At 42.5% G+C, this 21,637-nt stretch overlaps 1 protein-coding gene across 3 annotated transcripts; it reads right to left on the bottom strand.

Moving 5' to 3' along the window:
* Positions 1-448: 448 nt before the first annotated feature.
* On the bottom strand, positions 449-20,849 carry LOC117257840 (ras-related protein Rab-7L1-like). Of its 3 annotated transcripts, none has more exons than XR_013491915.1 (6): positions 19,373-20,849; positions 17,909-17,980; positions 17,643-17,824; positions 15,893-16,014; positions 7,232-12,422; positions 449-5,796 (listed from the first exon to the last, which is right to left on the bottom strand). XR_013491915.1 is itself a non-coding variant. In XM_033628188.2 (6 exons), the coding sequence occupies exons 2-6, from the start codon at positions 19,488-19,490 to the stop codon at positions 12,299-12,301; spliced, it is 618 nt and encodes a 205-aa protein (XP_033484079.2). In that variant the 5' UTR covers positions 19,491-19,497; positions 19,608-20,848; the 3' UTR covers positions 449-12,298. The 3 variants fall into 3 exon arrangements, 2 of the variants coding, with proteins under 2 accessions (XP_033484079.2, XP_033484078.2); XM_033628188.2 differs by having other exon boundaries at positions 449-12,422; positions 19,373-19,497; positions 19,608-20,848; XM_033628187.2 differs by having other exon boundaries at positions 449-12,422.
* Between the last annotated feature and the right edge of the window lie 788 nt (positions 20,850-21,637).

Raw genomic sequence — 21,637 nt, 5'->3', positions numbered from 1 at the left:
TAGGCTGTTTGTAGTCCGTGTGATATTGACCAATCATGTTTGAGCCGGCTGCAGTTGTTGCCAGGTTAAACGGTCCGTGCGGTGAACTAACGAGGTGGAACATAATTGGCGTCACTGCAAACTCTGAATCCATCGCAATGGTTCAGCATATTTACTTATATATAAACGGAAGTCGGAAATGGAAATTCGCCTCCTCCGCCCAAATCAAACCAGAATGCCAAAAAATCGGTGGTCTGCCCCCAGAGGCTGTATCGCCGTCTGCCAGACGTCAGACGCCGAATACAGCCGATGGGTTCCGAGAATGCAACTAGTCCATAGCCATTGAGTGCACAGTTGCCCACGCACAGTTTCACATGGTGTGTGTTTGGGATACAGGTCATAGGAAATTGCAGATTAAATAGTCAACTGAACCCATTAAGAAGAGCAATGTATTCAGACAGAGGCTTGGTGGATTTGATAGTACGATTGCTTTATTGAAAGTACAGTAGTACCATTGCCAATAGTGGGATAGTTAGTGGGCTAAAACTGTACATTAGTAGTTGAGGTAGCACGTTGAAAGGCAGATAGTTCAGAATCAGAAAGAAATACTTTATTGATCCCCGAGGGGAAATTATTTAAAGTGTTTATATATTGTATTGACTTAAAAGTGGGGCACACTGGTAGAATGACTGACTGACTGACAGAATGACACACTGACAGTTTCCGTGATTATGTACAGCATACCATACCATGACTTAGTCATACCAAAAATTAGAAACAACACCAACACTGGTCCACAGGGGGAGCCACAGCGATCGGTCGCATTTTAGCCATTTTGAAGCATTTTTCTGTTGTTATAGCGCCACCCAGTTGCCAATTAGAGTTAAATTTCTCCAGTCACCTTGAGGCGTCCTGTTCTACATATCTACCAAGTTTAGTAAAAATCCATATGGCGGTTAGGCCTAGATAAGAAATGAGTTCTCTAGCGCCCCCATTTTGTTTGATGGGGTCAATAATGGAGGGGTCCCCTCAGATTATGTGTGGTCATATGCCTACAAAGTTGTGTGGTGATGGGTGAAACCCTTGAGATGTTATACACCTTTATGTGATGAGCCACGCCCTCCGCAATATTCATTGCCTTATAGAAGCTCAGTTTTAGTAAGCGGTTCAGAAGCTACAGTCATTTTAATTTGGGTATGTCATTTTAGGCGGTTTTGCTACAAAATGGGGGTGGAGTGCAGATACTCCCTGATTTTGTAATTGTGCTAAAGTTTCCTGCCAGCTCACATTTTGATATTCAGCAGTGGTCACCGCTGAGGTTCACAACATAATCAGCATTTTACCACTGTCTCATTAACACCTCGTGTTCTTGTCAGGTTTTTCACAGTGTTCCGTGGCTGTGGGAGCTGCTGGTGTGTGAATACTTCAATAAGTTTTATTGTCAAAGTTAAAGAATCAGAGTCACATTAAGAATCTACTTTACTGGACGAGCATATTGATACGCTACCATGCTATGAATTTGACTCCATTCATACACAGTGCAGGATCAAATCTGCAGGGAGATGAATATAGACACATTTTGTCAGATGTATCCCCCAGAAATTACAGAGCTTCAAACTTTCCACATTCCCCCTGGCAGCTGCAAAACTATCTCCTGAGGTAGTTAGGAAATAAATATGTTACAATATTTTATACATCATAGGCTGGGCAGATTGGTGTTGGTTGGTGTTCTCCTCATCAGCTTTGAATCCAAAAGGAAAACATCAGTTATTGTGTCCTCTCAGGAGATGGTGGAGGAGTGGTTGGTGGAGGAACGTTGACGCGAACAATCCCCAAACGGACTCTCCCAACATTTCCAGCGTCATCACTCACGAGTCATTGAGCGTGCTCGTGAAATGTCAGCCCCTGTGAACAATCATCACAATGGATGCGTTTTATTTTTCACCCACAAAGGAAAAAACAAAATAAAACCACATTGCGGTAATAAACACTTGTGTCTCATCTGGCACAACAAAAGTTTTGAACCCCACAAAGAAAATAATGCCTGAGAAAATAATCTGAATAAATGAAAATGAGTCCTGTAGGACAATAACACTGACAAAGGGAAAATAAACAATGGCTGGTATGTGGAAACTAAACATGACAGCTGATTTACGTCACTGCATTATTTCACTTCCATCATCATTACCCAGATATTGTGTCTCTTCATTCACTATCCAACTCACTTGTACTAAATGTTGAGCGTAATTCATGATGCAACTGTGTGTTTGCTTGCGCAGCTGGTCAGAGGTAAAGGACGGGAACACAACCCCTCCTTGAAGCTGCTGCTGGGGTGCTGACGTCTCGTCTCAAGGCCTTGTGGAGTTGTGACATTCCTCCTCTGCTAAATCAGCAAATACTCTCATTGAAGTGTTCTAGGGGAACCTTTGCCTCCAGCTGCACTGGTATAGTATTATAGGGCTTGAATAAAAGTAATCACATAGACTTTATTCCTGAAGTAAAACTTTTTGTTTCTTGTTTTAAGTGCGCTGTGATAAAAGTTGCCTGAGTTGTGTTTAAACTGAAAAACAAAGTAAGACTTTTCTTTGAAGCAGAAGTTAACTTAGTCACATAAGGCCCGTTTCCACTGAAGAAGTTCCTGGTACTATTTGGGGGGCAGGAACTTTACAGGAACGTCCTCTCGCTCGGCCCTCTCAACCGCCGTGTCTCCGCTGAGAGCGCAGAGTAGGAAGAAAGTTCCTGTAAAGTTACCGGGCTCTGGATGTGATGTAATCGTTGTGCGACCATTTTGACCGGTGCAATGCGGCAAAGAAACAAAGAAGAAAAACAACATACGATTTTTCTTCCATTTCTTGCTTTTCTTCGTACAACTCCTTTTAAAAATGCAACTCTTCGTCTGCTGAGTTTTAAAAATGCTGGCTATTTTGTTGCTTTCTGTTGACGTCACATCCCACCTTGAATATATCCAATCAGCACCAAGTAATCCCCAAGCCCCACCCAGGAGTCTTTCGGGGCCGTTCTGAGTACCTACCCTGAAGGAGGGACTTGTTTAGCCCCTGTAAAAGTTCTGGAACTCTGTCCTTCGGGGGTGGTTCCTGTGGTGGAGACACACACCAACGGCCCCGGCCCCGTAAAATTACCCAGAAGTTCCTGCGGTGGAAACGGGCCTATACTTCCAGAAAGAATGAATTTACTAATGAGAGATGCAAAACGTGTAAAAGCTTCCTCATCTGAACCTCAGCTTGTGATTTACTACATACCTGTGTGACAGCCCTGAAAGAACAGATCTGAGAATATATGTGTGTACTTCAAGTGTTATTGTAAAAGCTGAGCAATGGTTTCTGATCAATTAGTTGTTGTAATCTAATCTGGCAGCCCAGTTTTCAGAAGAAAATGTTGGCCACCAATGTGTTACATTTGTACATTTCATACATATCTCAACATTTCTAAAGTGACGTAGTATATGACCTGACATTGTCATTGGGAGATGGAGAGCCTGTTCGAGATCAACAAACAACAAAACCGGTTGTTTTTTAGGGAGTCATTATCACCTTTCAGAAGCTTTTTAGTCCCCAAACATGGGTGTTTATTTAGCGGCCCATTGCAGCATGAAACATACATTTTCAACATATCTGCTACATGATAACGTAATGCCAACATTTCTTCTGGTGGTTGGGTTAGATCTGGTGCATTGCATTTCTCTTTCCAGTTCCTGAGCTCAACTTTTGGAATGCAGCAGCACGCACCACATGTGGTGTAACAAGGACCAACCAATCACAGCCGGCAGATATCTTTCCCTTCTTTCATGAATATCAGTCTGTGATAAGTACGGAGAAGAAGTTGATCAATTAGTGCAGAGCTACCAGAGTTGTACATCTGTCCAACAGACAACAGCCCTACACACAAACAGCTCCTGGAAGAAGATCAGCTCTGCACTCAGGATTTCAGGTAAATAGGCTATACGACGCAATCTCCCATAATGTGAGGCTGTAGTGGAGGAAATACTCAGATCTTTTACGTGAGTAAAAATACCAATGCAATAATGTATAAACACTCCATTACAAGTAAAAATTGTGCATTTGAAAAGCTACTTAAGTAAAAGTATTCTTAACAAATCACATTCAAAGTAACAAAGTAAAAGTACAGAAATGCAGGACAGATTTTGCTTTTTGGACCTCAGTTATGTAAGTCAAATGATGTTTCAAATTTAGAGGGGAAATTAGAAATAGAGGGGTTGTACATAACATTCTCCTTAACTTGATAGCGTACGAACGACTTGAGGGAATTTATTTAATACAGGCAAAAACGTCCTCTTGGACTGAACGATGAACTGATTAGTTTTTGATGGTCAAAGGTCAAAATCACTGTGACCTTGCATCCATGTTTTTCTTGTGAACGTGATGTCTCAAGAGAGCCTGGAGGGAAGTTCCCTTGGACTGATTAGTGAACTGATTCGAATAAATGAACTCATTAGAATTTGGTGGTTGAAGGTCAAAGGTCAAGGTCAGTGCGATCTCCTGTGCTGCTGGGGGGAAATGTGTGCGAAGCATCCATGTTTTTACAGACATGATGTAAACTGTCTAGTTATTTTTAAGGGGTCATGAGCTAAATGGTTGGAAACCTCTTGTTTAAGCTTATAACTTTAATTACTTTCCACTATTGGATGCAGATAAAGACAAAGAGAACTGCAAAGGCTCAGATTCAAGCATATTATATGTACAAAAATGATCAAGTAAGGAGTTCTGGCAACAATTAAATCGTAGGCAACTGGACTTTGATTTTGTCTAGAAGACGTTTCGCCTCTTATCCAAGCGGCTTCATCAGTTCTCAACGCATCAGTCTGACTAGTCCTCACTAGTCTGACTCACTAACAGTGGAGTAAGACTCAGGTTTTTAACCTCTGTGGAGGTGTACACCCACCACCCTCATAAGACAATACTTCGTTAGTGGAGTTTCACTGGACCATTGTTTGGGTCAGGTGAGTCACACTAGTGAACGCCGGTCGTTAGGAGTGGGTGGGGCCACTGGTGAGCAACAGTCGTTAGGCATGATGTGTGGTTACCAGTGAACGACTGTCGTTGTGTTTCTTTGAGCCACTTGAGGTTAGTTTCGCGCAGTCTTTGTTGTTCAGTCTCTTAGGTACAGCAGCAAGGGCCGCATTGTAAATGGGGGATAGGTGGTGTCTCAGGCCACCTCCCCTGTTTAGAGACGGTTTCTCTATTTTAACGTAGATGGATTCTTTCACCCCTCTTTCGAACCATCTGTCCTCTCTGTCCAAGATTTTCACATTGCTGTCCTCAAAGGAGTGAGCCTTCTCCTTTAGATGTAAATAAACAGCAGAAACTGGACCTGAGGAGTTTGCCCTTCTGTGTTGAGCCATGCGCTTGTTTAATGGTTGTTTGGTTTCACCAATGTATGAGTCCTTGCATTCCTCCTCTGCAGCGTCTTCTAGACAAAATCAAAGTCCAGTTGCCTACGATTTAATTGTTGCCAGAATGGAATTGACCTGGATAAATGAGAATATCCACAGACTCAAGTAAGGAGGAAATAAAGCCAACATGTGAAAGTTGTGTTAGAAACACAGGATGAATTAAACAGAGTTGTTTTACAGTACCACGTTGTACAGCAGAGTCAGTGATCACGACACAGGACGAACAGTTCCTTCTATCTCTGGCTGGACAGCTTTGATGTGAGCGACGGCACTCACTCTGCCCACATGAGCCGGTGGGAGGCCTCCTACATGTACACTGCTGCCTCTGAGCACTCAGGCTGGGAATAGAGAGGTGTTGCTGCCAGACTGCATTGACATCATCTATGCTGTTGACCGGAAAAAGAAATGAAGCTCTAAATAGAGGCTGCGTGAAGTGGAGACAGGTTAATAAACCCTAATACAAACTTTAAGTGCTTTTCTATTTGTGCTCACTGTTTCCTGACAAAATGACAACAATCGCAGTGTTTAGGGATAAAATAAAGTCATGCTTCTCATTCTCATCTTTGCTATCTTAAGATTGTTCTATAAAGGTTAAGTTCAGTAATTTTCAACCAAGAGCCCATTTCCTCATGACTCATGAAAACAACAATTTTTGAAATTGGTCCAGTATTGAGAGAGAGAGAGGCGCAACATGCTGTAATGTAACCAATCAGAGCAGGTGAGCCCTCTCAACTCATGTCCGTTAAAGTGTTTGATTTTGCCACTGAGAGGCTCAGATTGTTAACATAATCGTCGTAAAAAATTATGGAAAGGACCTGACGGAGAAATAAAACCAATTCCTCACATTTAGCTTGTTCCGCTCTGTTTTGTGTCCAAGTTTGGCTGATAAGAAGTCTCGTTTTGAAATCTCATGAAAGGTGACTTCTTGCAGGAAGAAAATGGTTGAAGCATTAATAAGAGTAGGAGAGAGAAGTGCTGGTAATAATTTGTTGTGTTGCAGTAAAGGAAACATATCTTATTCTTATCTAGGAGATTTTCAATGGACCCTTTTCACAGCAGATATTTGACTTGTCATAGAAGGAAAAGCACAGGTGAAACTGATGACATTAACAGTGGCTCAGCTTCATTAAGTGTGCCAGCATGCGCAGTCCCAGGACTTCCTCTAAATGGAATTCAGTTATCATTAAGGCTATTAAATACACCTGTACTTCTCCTACTATGACGTGTTAAAATATCTGCCGCAACTTCAACAATGAGCAAAAGTCAGCAAGATTTCTGAATGAGAATTATTCTTCAGCAAGACTTGGACAAATGCAACAGGTCACTAAAAAACAGCCACATTTGGGGACTACAAAGCAGCTGAAAACTTAGCAACAACCCCGTGCTTGTTTGTTGCATCTTTGCTCTTTGCAGATGATGTGGTTCTGTTGGCTTCATTACACTGTGACCTCCGGCATGCACTGGGGTGGTTTGCAGCTGAATGTGAAGTGGTCACGATTAAAGTTCCTCCAAGTCTAACTCCATGATTATCTGCTGGTGGTCTGCCCCCCTCTGGATTGAAGAGAGTCACCGCCCTAAGCGACAGAATTCAAGTATCTCTGGGTCTTGTTCACAAGTGATGGTAAAATGGAGTATGAGATGGACAGGCTGTTTGGCATTGCACCAGCAATGGTGTGGGCGCTGCGCTAGACTGTCATGGTGAAGATGGAGCTGAGCCATAAGGCAAAGCTCTCAAATCAACTGGTCCTTCTACACCCCAACCCTTACCTACGGTCATGAGCTTTGGGTAGTGATTGAAAGAATGAGAGTGTGGATACAAACCTCTGTAGGGTGGCTGGTCTCAGCCTTAGAGATAGGGTGAGGAGCTTGACCATCTGGAGGGAGCTTGGAGTAGAGCCGCTGTTCCTTTGCATCAAAAGGAGCCAGTTGAGGTGGTTTGGGCATCTGATCAGGATCCTCCTGGGCACGTCTGACTGGTGGGATGCCCAGGGGGCAGACCCAGAGGACTTTGGAGGGATTAATATCTTGTCTGGCCTTGGAATGCCTTGGGATCCCCAGAAGGAGCTGGAAAGTGTTGCTAGAGAGAGGGACATCTGGAATACTTTGCTCAGCCTGCAGCAGTTGGCCCCGGATAAGCGGATGATAATGGATGGATGTTTGTTGGTCTCGAACAGTGGTCTGCAGTGTTCTGCAACTTGGCAGGTTCACTAAGTGACTCCCACCAGCACAGAACTGTGACGAATGTCGATCTTCTGATAGGACTGTTCAGACTGAGGTCACATTGCAAAAAATCTGACGTGTGTGGCTCAAATCAGAATTAAAATGTCAGATTCCATGTGGAAATTAAGAAATCAGATGTGTGTCACTCACTTTTGCCTGCAGTCTGAAATGTATGTTGTTGAATCCACTTTGTCCTCACATTACTTCTCAGATGGGTTAGCATCATGATTATCAGCACTTCTTGCTCGTTTTCTCCACTCTGCATCGGCAGACTTTTGACGGGCCGCTACGACCTGTAAGGTGACGTGAGCAGAGAGAAGGATCTGGAATACAAAAGCACCAAAATGCTCTTAGCAAGAGAAAATGTGTCCATTTACAGCTCAGTCTGGCTGAAGTGCTCTTGTATCTGCTGACACACTGTGAGCTGCAAAACTATATGGAGCGGGAAAAAATAGGAGTGGGGCAAGATGACATACTTATTGTGTAGTGACTGCTGCTTTCTGACAAATGGCCAGAGTGACAAAAAAGTCCATCTGTCCAACATCCGGCAATTTTGTCAAGGGTTGTAGCATGTGTGGACGACTGAGTAACAGCAGAGAGATCCAGCCTTCCTCCATCTCACTGATAAGAATAGAAGCCCACACACACGGGGGCAGAAAAACCCACATGGAAGTACAAACACCAACACTTTGGTCAAACACACACATTTTTCTGGTTGTGTGTGTAAATGGGTTTTGGGCTGCGTCCATCTGTCTGTCCACCTATCTCTCAAATATTTGTCTCCAAAGCAACACTTCACCATGACACCACATAAGCATGTTGCATCTCCTCAGGATAAATCCTAATGTGTTTAAACCTCCTACAGACTGTGAGAATTTAGCAATCTTTTAAGTTTAGTGCAGCTACGGGTACGACATCAAGTTTGATGTCTGCAGACAGTACGATGACACCGCCGACTGAATCACAGGCAACGATGTACGATGCAACAACTTCCCATACTGAGTGTATGAGGATGCTGCACGGGTTATTACTTCTCCAACTGTAAAGCACAACATAGAGGGTTTGCTAGCTGCTAGGTTGCTCACCTGGAAGTTGTAACTCCGTCTCTATTTCCCCCCACGCTTCGTCCTTCTTTATGTGATCATGATAAGAGCTGGAGGACAAATCATACAGGCAAGGCTTCTGCACACAGTGAGATGGTCATCCTAAATTTCTAACACTGTCATGATTTTATCCCAGGATGTCTTTGATCGCAAGACCGTGACAATGGCTATCCTTGAACCTCTCTCACTGTGTCACATAGGACCACCGGTTTAGAGCCAGGACCAAACGTATCGCCACATTTCTTTCACGCTGGTCCTTTTTCGTCTGAGACAGCCCAAAATTGCACAGTGTGTACTGAGCTTTAGTCACCCTGACGTTTCCTCAATACCACCATGTTCAGGTCAAAACACCACCTTTAAAATATCTTATATTCCAACAGGGAGGTTGTAATGGAATTTACTTCATGCTCCAACAGCAAGTAGCCCTTTTTAAAGTCCATTCTCACTGAGGGCGAATATCCGCGCGGATTATTCTCGCGGAAAAATATAAAAGCTGATTTAATGGGTTCTTATGGAAGTTTGCACACCGCGGAGTTTGGACCCCCCGCGGAATTCGCCGGCGGAACTACACAGCTGGACCAATGAAATTGTTTGTTTATAGTTGTGCAGACCCGGGAGAGTCCGAAATCCTGTCAGGCAGGACAGTATGGGAGAAAGGTTGATAAACCTCGTTTCACAGCACCCCGTCCTTTTTGATAAAAGACAGGATGATTTTATGAACAATGAATTAAAGGACAACGTCTGGCAGTCCATTGTCCAGCTTGGTGGCCGCGGTGAGAGTGGTAAGTGCTAAAGAAAGTTGATGACTCACTGTTGCTGCTGCTACTCTCGTCCATGTTCACCCACACCCGTTCACGCAGCACGGACTTGGAACACAACGCGAAATTCCGCACCGCGTCCATACCGCGCCTGTGTGTATGATTTAAAGGCGGAAAAGCGCTGCACGAATATTCCGCAAATCTGTCTCGCATTTCTACATCGCGGCAGTGAGAATGAACCTTTAAATAGGAATTGTGCAAATTTGCAGGAAAGCCCAATCAGTCTTCTTTCAGCATTGGCAGTATAAAAACAAAATCGGGGAGTGCAGCAAAATGCCACCTGCCTACTTTTGTTTATACAGAATGCACCTTTTTTGGGGCAATGGGGGGCGTGAGCAAGTAACAAAACGTGTAGCTCAGTGTGTGACGTAAACAGTGAGGTGGGAGGGAAGCCGCGGCTGGTCAGTCCTTTGGCGATTCTCTCATAAGTTGGCCTGTCCTTCACCGTCCCCGTCACCTGATGGTTAACGGCCTGCCTCGGAAGGCCGCCTTGGCCTGTTTAAACTAAAAGGGTTCCGCCAATATGTCTACCCTACGAGGAAGAAAATTGGGCACCTCGGATCAACTCACCAATCTGGCTCTGTGTGTCTAAACCCTCTCAGCTTGCCAGCAAAATGGCCCAACATTCATGGAAAATCTGGCAGTGTAAAAGGGGCTAGTGGTTCTTTAAACTTCAGTGACATCATGCCTTCACAGTCGGGACAGATTTCAGATTTTTGGACACACTGGTAAGTTTCTAAAATGTGTTAAAACTCAACAGGAAGTACATTTTGGAAACAGCAACTGCACACCAAGTCATTGGAAATCAGTGAATGGATGCAAACACATTACAGTCAAACCACAAACACTCAGAAGAAGAATTTGTCAGGAAATAAGTGTTTTTGATAAAAAAAAAGTGGGAATTTATTCACAAAGACTGCCATGCTGACATCATGTGTGTGAGCGTTTGACGTCTCCAAGGCACATGCACATCCATGTGCCTTCGTCTGACAAATACATAAAAACACAAACACAACAGCACCTACACACCATTTGCCTCACACTTTACATGCACACACACACACACCCCTTATTGTTAGCACGGGGATACCATGTGTCTCATCCTGTTGTAGGAGGTGACATGGAAGCAGTACTGAGCACGCTGCACACCACGTTCTCACACCTTTTCATTAATAACCACACACACACACACACACACACACACACACACACCCCTTCACTCTGCTCCTTCTGTTTCCCTCCATGCTTCTCTCTCCTCCTTGTCCTCAAGGGGGGATCCCTGCATATTCTGCAGAAATACTGACAACATGACTTTTACTCAAATTAAAAGAAAATGAAAATAATAAGTTTGTATATATTTTTATAATAATCACGTACATTGTTGAAAGCATACAATGATCATCAAACAACCGTTGAGGTGGGACCTGATGTGTGGCAGCTGAATGGCAGATCGGATTACTGGAGATCTAAGAGTGATTTACTGATAGATACTTGATATATTTTGAATAAAAATAAGTTGTAGAGTTTGTTATCCATACGGAGCTCCCGTCACACTCTCAAAGGTTCAACACATTCTCACTCTGACCTCGTCACATATCGATGTTTGGTAATGGACTTTCCAAGTCCACATACAAGGTTCAAGGTACCCTGGGTGTGTTGGCTGTCACAGGAAATGTACAATTTGCAGACAGTCTCTTTCAAAATAAAAGCACTACATTGGTACAACACTGCAAATTGAGTTTTTTTCCCCCTCAACAACAAACACATGGTTGTATGTGCCTATACTCGCACATGGTTGAGTTTTAAAAAAAAAAGGAAAAGAACAGGGTTTGGCTTTGCAATCATATGGGAAGTGAACACTCGGTGGTTGTTGGACCCATCCACGTGGACCCATCCATGGCTCAAACAATTCATAATAGAAAGAGTCATATCTGATCTTGTTTGCACTTCAAGGTGTCCTGTCAACAGTTTTACAGATATCTCCTTTATAATGGTGGTCAATGGGGAAAATGCTTTTACGGCTGCAGCGTTTTTTTCCTTGCAATACCGTGAGTGGCCGCCGGAACTAATTAAAAGCAAGGCTTGGCAGCTTTCCTAATGGCCTGGGTGTTGCAGTCAATAGGGTTCCCCTCTCAATACACAACACAGTGTGTAGTTCCGGTGGTAGCACTACCGATAAAAATGTCCCTTAGATCTCAAGAGCTTGCACTTGACATTGCACTTTCCTTGGTCCTCAGCAATACACAAGTGCGATTTTGATTGGATGAACGGTTGTGGAGGATATCGCAGGGCAGGCAGACACAGAGACTCCTTGTATTTTAATTAGATTAGATTGTTTGGATCTGAAGCTGGAGTTAAAGGACTGATTTTTTTTGAGAAACCTTGATTCAGGCTTTGTGACAGTACAACTGCTGCTGCTGCTTTCCCACATATTTTCTAATCGTACATCGTCTAGAATAGAACATAGTTTTAGTGACACTTGTAAGACTCTGTGCTGCTTTAATATTCATAGTGTCATTTTGGATCCATGCAGACTCAGACATGAACACCTGCTAAAGACCTGCTCAGTAAAACCAATCTACACCTCCTTATATATAAGACGCCTCTAGTGACAGCCTCCTGGTGCTTCTTTGTCCTCTTCTATTAGCGGACAGACTTACTTGAGGGTGAAGTGCCTTGCCCGGTGGCGCTTGAAACAACTTGAAACTAATGAGCAGGTCTTGGCTGTGTTTGCTTGTTCCTGTGATTCAGCAGCAGCCTTCTCCTCTACTGGTGCACTCTGAGTCCAGTTGAAGGTAAACGCTGTCTTGGGGTCCAGGTTGGAGGGGGTCCAGGCTGGACTGAACGGACAAAATATTCTGCACCAACCTCCTGAAACACAACAGATGTAGACACTTATATGAATCATCAGAATATATTTCACATTTAGGAAAGTGTTTGTCCATCAACCTAAATTACAGGCCTCTGTCCCAGTGGCATTACAGAGATACACTGAGAACTTTCCCAAACATGTCGAGCTACACTCTTACACTCACTCATATACAGCGGAAATAGGTTGCATAGCAGCCTGTGTCCTTCATCAGTTATCTCCTTGTTTCCATGCTGCCAGCCCACTCGTTGAAATTCAGTCTGGATGAAAGTAAAGTAAAATGTTCCCATGACGCCATCTTAATTTCCTGCCCATTTTGACGCTTTTGCCAACCTTCAACATCTAATGTGTCACTCCTGACTTTTTCAAAAGAAAACTCTCAGTGTTTGCCTGCAAGAGTGGGGGATGAAGGCTACCACCTCCACATCCTTTTTGCCTCCCATTGTAAACCCGTCTGTGATCTGTCAAGATTTAGGCCAAGGCTGTGAACAACTAGGTGCGGTGCCACCTGAATGAAAAGGCTGGAAGCTGTAAGTCACGTTTGCAGATGCCTTCACTAAACACAACAAACACATGTTGGTGGAGCAGTATCGCAGTGTTGGGGTTAAATTCACTGGTGTAGAGGAGGGTATACGTAGGTATGGAGGGGATACCCAACTCCTTTTCTTGCTGTTTACAGTATACCCACCTATCAGCCAAATAGCTATTGGAATATATAGGAGAGTATATCCACTTCCTCCTTGGTAACCTACCCATCCACCTATTAGTATACCTACCTAATCATGGTGAATTTACATTAACATGTGAGAAATTAAGTTTGCAAATTACTATGATATCATTCCAGTTCGCTGTTAAAACTTTTACATGAGAAATCAAACAGAAACCGATCAGCAACCTCTGGGGCTGAAAAGTGAAGCCATCAAAGAGTGCCAAAAACTGCAGTTCCTCAAATGGCCACAGGAGGCTGGCTCCAGAAACATGTCAAACCCAGGTCCCCAGGAAGAGTGCCGGGCTTTGAAGTCAGTTTTTGTAGTGGCTGAACAGTGGTACTGTAATTTGTGAGGTCTGTCACGTGATGCCATTGGGCCCAAAAATACTTTTTCCCATAGATTGACACTGGGCACTGAGCATCTCAACCTCTGCAAAATGACTCATCCCACTATCAACATTTAATCCATTCAGTCCAATAACATTTGGAAAGTCTAGAAGAGCCGCAAGATTGAATCATTTTTATTCCCATTCATGTTAGTGAAGCGCTAAACTGGAAGTAGTGGTAATCTCTTGCAGGCTTGCTCCTTGGGCCCAATGATGCGGAAGCAGCGATGATCATATGTAATTTCATGCAGCAGAAATAGACCTTTTTTGGCTTCATGCGCTCCTGAGCAACTTTTATACAAATGAATGGGGTCCTGCCTCCAATGCTGCATCCAGGTCTCTTTATACATCCGTGGTCAATCCCCATAGACTTCCATGTTAAAATGCCTGACTTTACAGCATAAGTAAACATGTTTATACATGTCTCTAGGGCCTGGCTGCTTTGAGTGACAGGTGGGTGCCATCCATTGACAAGGCTCTACCATGGCGACAGTGGTGGTTGGGTAACGTAACCATGGCATAACCCCAGGTTCACAGGCTATCACTGTTTCAGTGTGTTTTCAGTTCATGAGAGTGAATTGTAACATTTTGGTTGCCTAAAAAATGATCGATCAGCGTTGGATTGTACTAAAAGAGCCTCCATGGTGTTGGATGTTCTGTTTTTCCAGTAATTACCTCCACCAAGGAGGTTATGTTTTCACCGGCGTTGGTCTGTTTGTCTGTCTGCTTGTTTGTCTGCAAAATAGTGATGTTGGTGATCGGTTGAAGCAAAGTGGATAAAATAATAAGATAGTGCTAAATAACACTGTGTATTCACCGAGTTTTAGAACAGACTCATTCCATGACCAGACGTGCGCCACCAGTTGGCAGTGGCGAGTAGGCCTACTTGGGTTCGTCAGGAACACATAAAGTCTATCGTCTGACTGAATGGCAGTTTTCCTGACTCAATGACACGATATGTTCAAGACGCTGCTGTTGATTAAAACTACCACCCAACTTGATGTTTTGTAATGCACATAACGTTAGCTATTGACAGACGTTAGCGGTTAGTGAAAGTTAGCTAAACGTTTGTGATTACCTAACGTTAGCCAATGTTAGCGATTAGCTAACTTTAGCCAACATTAGCGATTAGCTAACGTTAGCAATTACATTGAAGTCATCTTCAGCTGGTACTAGAGCCAGCACATTTTTAAACAGCCATAAACGGCAACGTTGTCTATTTCTTTCCTACAGGTGTGTTTATTCTTGCTGTTATAAAAGGTAGCATAACGTTAGCGATTGACAAACGTTAGCGGTTAGCAAAACTTAGCTAAATGTTAGCGATTAGCTAACGTTAGGGGGGGAAGGTGAGGGAGAGGGAATATCACCTACTTGGCTGAGGTCTGCACACTCTGACTGCTTTTCTAGTTACATATTGTTTTAATCCTGCTTTTCGCTATTTAAAATCAGCATTAGCATTATCAAAATCAGCCATAGCTGTAAATGCATCAAAGTTAGCATTAAAGTTAGCCCCACCCTCTGGGCCAAATATGGTCACTTCTGGCACCAAAAATCAAAGATGGCACTGGCCAAAATGCCTAATTTGAGGCTTAAAACTGGAGTCCACAAACCACTGGGTGATGTCATGGTGGCTACGTCCATTATTTTTACCTTGTTTACTAACTAGGCTATATAATTGTGACCAAGGAAGCCATAACGTTTAAACCCAACAGCAGACAACACATGTACAGGTATATGGGATTTCCAACTTACTAATAGAGCTGGGCAATATGGCTAAAATCAAACATCACAATATGTTTGACTTAACACCTCAATAATGTGATGATAATATTGCAGGATTGACTGTTGGTGCTTCCACTCAATGAGATTTTTAATAATCATCAGTAATGCCCCAATATTATGACAAAGTGGGTAAAGGCAAACATCCCTTTACTGTAATGCTGCCTTTAAAACAGGAAACATTTCTATTACAATATCCACAATTCGAGATGATATCAATATACTTTCGATATATTGCCCAGTTCTACTCAATTAAGCCTTTGTTTGCATTCATTAGATCGACCTGTAACGATCAGTGAGTGATGCCACCAGGTTGCATCCCTTTGGAGAACTTTAAAACAGAACTAGGAAGAGACCAGGGCAAAGAACTGTGTGAAAGGACGCTTTTCTTTCCTGGTTGCTCCTGTGATTCAGACCAAGATGAATGACTCAATAATGGGTGCACAGTTTTCATTCACGATGACTCTACAAAGGTGAGAGGCATTTCTTGTTGGCTATTTAGAATGGCAGGCCTGTTTGTTTCTGTTAGTCTACTCCAGCCTATTACCTTGAAATGTACTCTCCATTCACACTGTATCATGTCATCTTCTTGAGTTACCTCATAGCCTCTCCAATGTTCTTGTTCTCTTTTACTGAAATCTCCATCCACGTGATGAAGCCGTTGGCCTGACTGAACTTGTCGATGCTGTCCGCTGACACGACCCGCTGAGGAAGGTCACACTGTAGAGACGGAGAGGGAGGGGCAGAGAGACATTGTGTTGTTGTAAATTGAGTGGGTCACAGTCTTGCACGACTCCCCGAGGTTGGAGTAAGATACTGATTTTGCTCCTCAGTTGCTGTACCTGAGGTTTCTTTCATTTTTCCTCATTCAGGGAATTTTTTCCTTCTCTAGAGCGAGGTAAAGGACAGAAGGTCTGTGTGCTGTACAGATTGTAAAGACCCCTGAGGGAAATTTGTGATTTGTAATATTGGGCTTTCAAATTGAATTGACTTGACCTGATAACCTAACGGCCTTTGTACACCAAGTCCCTGTTTTTTCATATGCATTTCGTAAATCCATCTTCTGATAGAGTGCACAGATACCTTGCACACTGTGCATGGTACATTTTTTTGTTCTATTCATTGTGAAAATTTAGAATATGAGTCAAAATGTAACGACACATATGTGCCCCTACTTCTTTCCACTGAAGTTGCCCCCTGGCTGAGGCCACTGCCTGCATCTTGCATTTGGTACTGCGACTACCTTAGTTATGAAATAATACTGTGCGGCTATTAAATTGCTCACTGCTGGAGGCATCATCATTGTTGTTGTGCATTTCTGGAGAGGCTTCTGTTACTTTCTGTTTGTCTTGAAAGATGTCAAAGACATTACTTCCATAGCCTATAGGACAGAGATATTCAAGTTGCTTTGCCAGGGGGCCACTTTTACTAAATGAAAGGAGGCTAGGGGCCAAATGCAGCAGCCCCCTAACAGGTCAGGTGTATGCACAGGCAATTCTAGGATTGAGGACATTCAGGGCTTAGCCTGGACCTGTTTTGGGGGGTCCAGAGGATCCTCCCCCGGCACTTATTTTGATGCTTTCCCATTGTAACGAATCTGTTTGTTATCATTATGAATTAGAAAATGTTTGTGGGGCCATTCAGCAGCCTACTGGGGGGCAGATTTGGCTGTAAAGCTATTTCTACTCCTTTGTCTTGTTGGGCCTCTGTGCACCTGTGCCCTGTTCCTCTTTCTCGTTGCACATATATATATATATAAATATATGTATCCTGCAGGTTATAACACATTTTCCTCGCTGCTCCTTGGTCAAACACCTCTCTAAAGGCTTTTGATGGATGCGAAAAAAAACCTGTGGAAAATCAAACCTGATTTGAAAAGTTAAATGACTGGCCAAAGTTTTGGAGTAGATGTGCAAACATGTTTGATGCAACGTAAGGTTGTATTTATGTTTAGATGTGCAACAATTTCGAACAAAAAACAAGGACTTGGTGTGCAAAGGCCTTTAGCCTAGTACTGGATTGTGCTGAAGAAAAGGTATGCCATACATCAGACCTAAAAATGGTCTTTCAGGGGGTAAAAAGAGCCAAACATTGTGTAAAACAAAATAGTAAAAATGACCTCAACTTTGTTAACTTTGTTAACTTTTTTAATTCATTTGAATGGGAAATGCTGATCCTCCCATGAAATGATTTTACTTCATAAAATGTTGTATTCAACTGATTATTTATTCATTTGATTCACTGGAAGAGTCTCAAAATGGTGGGAAGCTGAATGTAGCAGTGCATTTAAAAAGTGAGCCAGAAGGGTTTCAGGATACATCATTCATTATGTAAATGCACTGAATCACCTTGTTGGCCAGCAGGATGCAGGGGATGGAGTCTCCGTTGGGCAGCATTGCCTTGTTGTCAAGGTCTCGTTTCCAATGGCGACAGTTAAGGAAGCTGGACGAGTTGGTGACGTCAAACATCACGACGCATCCCATTGCGCCTTTATAATAGATCCTGGTCATGGATATGAAACGCTCCTGGCCTGAGGGAAGGACAGAAAGTTCCCTGTGTCATCCTTCCATCTATCCACCCACCCACCCACCCATCGACTGGAAATGTTTTGTACCTGCGATGTCCCATAGTTGCAGTCTAACTTTATCTTTATCGGACCAGTGCAGCAGCTTCACAGCATAATCCACTGGAGAAATAAAGAAAGCAAATATTAGAGAAAGAGAAGTGAAAAGAAATAAATGAGAAGTGAAAGAACTGAAACAGAAGTGAGGACAGAAACTGATTTCTATGTACAGACCACTTAAAATAGGCAAAATTTTGAAATTAAAATGTAAAATTCCAGACTTTCATTGAAACACAAGAGTTTCCTCGAACTCTCCTCAGCTGAAATGTTCAGCACACTATCATGCTTTTGGCTTGGGTTCCAGGGTAGGGAAGTCAAAGCATTTAGAGGAAGACTAACACAATGTTGGTTTGGTCTTTTTTCATGAGACTTGATGCCAATGACACATATCGAATAACACCAGTCTTACACCACCTGTAAGTGATATCAAAAGCTAGTTGTTTCATGTGAAATACAAACAAGCCATTTACTGTATAGCACTTCTTTTTGTGTATTTGTTATATGTATTATTTACTCTCCTCTGTTTATGTTTATTCTTTGGAAACATTTTTGATTTACTCCTAATGCCAATAAAGCTTCAATGAAGCAGGAGAACATTAGAAAAAGTGAGAGTGAACAGCAGGTTTCATTTTAGCTCCCTTCAAATGTTAAACACGGACTTTTTGAATAAAGTTTGAGATCAAATCGCCATTGTCAGGTGAAAAACAGTTTTTCAGGAGCCATGTGTCACCTGTTTGACAAAGTATTTAGGATATACTGAAAAAAATTCTTAACAGGTTAAATAAGTTCCAGAGGTTCAAGATATTTCTCACCATCTTGAGATGGGATCGCTCCAGTGGCGATATAGCAATCCATGACTTAAAGAGAATGTCAGCCAGGGGCGTAAAGCAATATAGTGCTTTTCTCGTCCCTTGACCAATCAAAGCGCTTTTACACTACATGTCACATTCACCCATTTGCACACACATTCACACACAGATGGAGTTTAGTATCTTTCACAAGGATCTTCCAATAAGTGGACAAACTGCTCTCGCTTCTGAACCACAGCCACCCCAGGTGGTGGGGGGGCCAATGACGCCGTTCTTACTTACCCTTTCACCACTTTGAGCAGGGGATTGAACCTTGGCCTTCATTTTGACCTCAAGTACACACACCTATGAAGTTTTTTTTAATGTATCTTGCACCGTTGTGACATTATTGCGATGACAAAAATCTGTCTACAGAGACCTGCCAAAGTACTCAAAACAGTGTCTATAGGAGTTCCTGCTGTAACGTGTCACCAGGACCACATTTTGCCCTACTGAAACACATCTGTATAAAGTTTTCAGCAGTAATGAAATATTCACTCACTCTCACACACACACACACACACACACATACACGATCCAACCCAAGATTAAGATCCTGTACAGTCACATTCTCCTACAGCACCTTGATAAACCAAAGCAGCCTTACCTCCCACTGTCGCCTTGTAGCTCTTGCTGAACAGTCCGTTGACGTAGCGGCTCACAAAGGAGGTTTTTCCAACAGTTCCATCGCCAACGATCAGTATTTTCAGCAGGTGCTCGTTCATTGCTTCTCTGTCAGACAACATCATTTGCAGAAGGCTCAAAGTTCAAACATGGTGTCAGGAACTGAGATTTATGAGACAAAGTTACTGTAGCTGAACAAATACTCAACCGTCACCCACCTGGACTTTACCTGAGCCTGTTTTTGCAATGACTGACCCTAAACATTTTAACTACCTTTCAGTTTTTATGATCTCAATGTATCCACTTAAAATATAGACTTCCTTGCTTCTAAACCCCAAACTTATCATCAAAATAACCTTGTTTCTCTCTACCGTGCCAACTCGAAACCTAAAATGTGTTTTTCTAACCATAAACTGTGCTGACAGTCCTTCTCTCTGTGTAGCTCAGCACTTGTACCAACTAGTTTTGCTTTCTGGAGGGAAGTTGCCATAAATAGATCAGCTTCACAAACCACGCCTTCAACAGGAAGCTGAAACTGTTGATCAACCTTTGCAAATGACTTTCTCTCTCACACTGTTCTCTTGCACCTCACATGACATGGCATGACTGGAAAATTGGCTTCAACAGCAGAGTCATGAAAGGAGCTATGGATTGTTAGATGTCTCTCCAATTTTTCATTCATCACACACAATGTCCTCGGAGCTCCTAAACAAACTTTTAGAGAAATTTTACTGCCAGTAGACGACTTAAAATCAAACCAATCGTCCATTCCAGCTCCACATTTGACATGTTCAAATGAATTTCATGTTTTAGTCAACATCTCAAACACTGTTCTGATTTTGATTCTTGCAACTGACACATCTCACTGCTGTGTTTCAGCATATTCAAACACTAACTTTCCAAAGACATTTGGCTTGTGATGTTGCTAATATGTAACACTAACTAGTGTCGTACTCGTATGACAGATCACTTTGATTTGGTAGACATGCTTCTGCACCTGGGAGTTGACCTCATCTAATTGGTGGCACCAGCTGATTGATGTATCACACCTGGTGGGGATCTGTCTGTGTCTCTACCTGTTCAGTGAAGCTCTCATGTCAGCAGCACTGAAACATTTGCTGCTGTTTTTACTCACTCTTTGTCACAGTTTTTTGCATTTTGAGCACCTTTTTTATGCATGTCTTAAATAAACTGTTTTTGCATTGATCTCTGCCTGTGGATATTTTGTGGCTCTCTAGCTCAGTTACATTGGTGTGTGAATATCTCTGCTGTACTTTCTAGTTTGTTTATTGTACTGATGCACCCAAAGCAAACTATTTTGCAGCCCTAAGACTTTGCAGTAGGCACAAAAATGACTTGGTTATGGTGAGGAAACGATCATGTCTTGGCTTAAGATACCAGCTTTTTGTGGGACTGTCTCAGCAGGAAATACAGCAGTGTCTCAGTAACATTGTTTGGGTTGTCTTGATTATGACAAGTTGACATTAATCAAAGTGACATTACCAGAAGATGTCTTTGTCATGACAAGTTGACATTAAATTTGTTTGGGATGTCCTTATTATGACAACTTGACATTAACCAGGATGACATTACCAGAAGATGTCTTTATGTTAGTAGTCTTTATGGACATCCCAAACAAATTTAATGTCAACTTGTCATGACAAAGACAACTTCTGGTAATGTCACTTTGATTAATGTCAAGTTGTCATAATCAAGACAACCCAAACAATGTCAACTTGTCATTACAAAAAAACTAATGACACTTAATGACAGCAGTCATAAACATTTATGACATGTACATAATGTTTATGACAAGTTCATGACAGTGTCATGTCACTCTTATGTAGATACCTTCAAGTGAAGTGTTACCCAAAGTGCTTTATTATATCAATCAAGACATGAATACCACAACTTTTTCAAGAACTGATGACAACTTTTTAGGACACAAAAACTGAGCAAATAAAAGTAAAAAGTAAATCAGGTAAGGCTCTCTATTAAAAGAATGTTTTAAGAAGGGATTTAAAAGAGATCACTGACTCTGCAGAGCAGATTTCCTCGGACAGATTGTTCCAGAGCCTCGGGCCCTGACAGCAAACACTCTGTCCCCTTTAGTTTTCAGCCAGGCCTCTGGAACAGACAAAAGACCTCTGCCTGAGGACCTAAAAGTACGTCCTAGAGTGTACGGCACTAAGAGGTCGGAGATATAGCTGGGAGAGAGACCATGAAGAGCCTTAAAAGTAATCAGCAA

This window comes from Epinephelus lanceolatus, chromosome 8 (assembly GCF_041903045.1).
Source record: "Epinephelus lanceolatus isolate andai-2023 chromosome 8, ASM4190304v1, whole genome shotgun sequence".
Classification (NCBI taxonomy): Eukaryota; Metazoa; Chordata; class Actinopteri; order Perciformes; family Serranidae; genus Epinephelus; species Epinephelus lanceolatus.
Note: the sequence above shows the minus strand (reverse complement) of the source record. Positions and strands in the feature narration are given on the sequence as shown.

Excerpts from the sequence above, each read along its gene's own strand:
- LOC117257840 (XM_033628187.2), bottom strand. The coding sequence starts at position 19,514 with ATGATGTTGTCTGACAGAGAAGCAATGAACGAGCACCTGCTGAAAATA. Across the intron at positions 17,981-19,372 it reads CTACAAGGCGACAGTGGGAG|TGGATTATGCTGTGAAGCTG; the intron begins GTAAGGCTGCTT and ends TTATTTCTCCAG. Across the intron at positions 17,825-17,908 it reads GCAACTATGGGACATCGCAG|GCCAGGAGCGTTTCATATCC; the intron begins GTACAAAACATT and ends TCCTTCCCTCAG.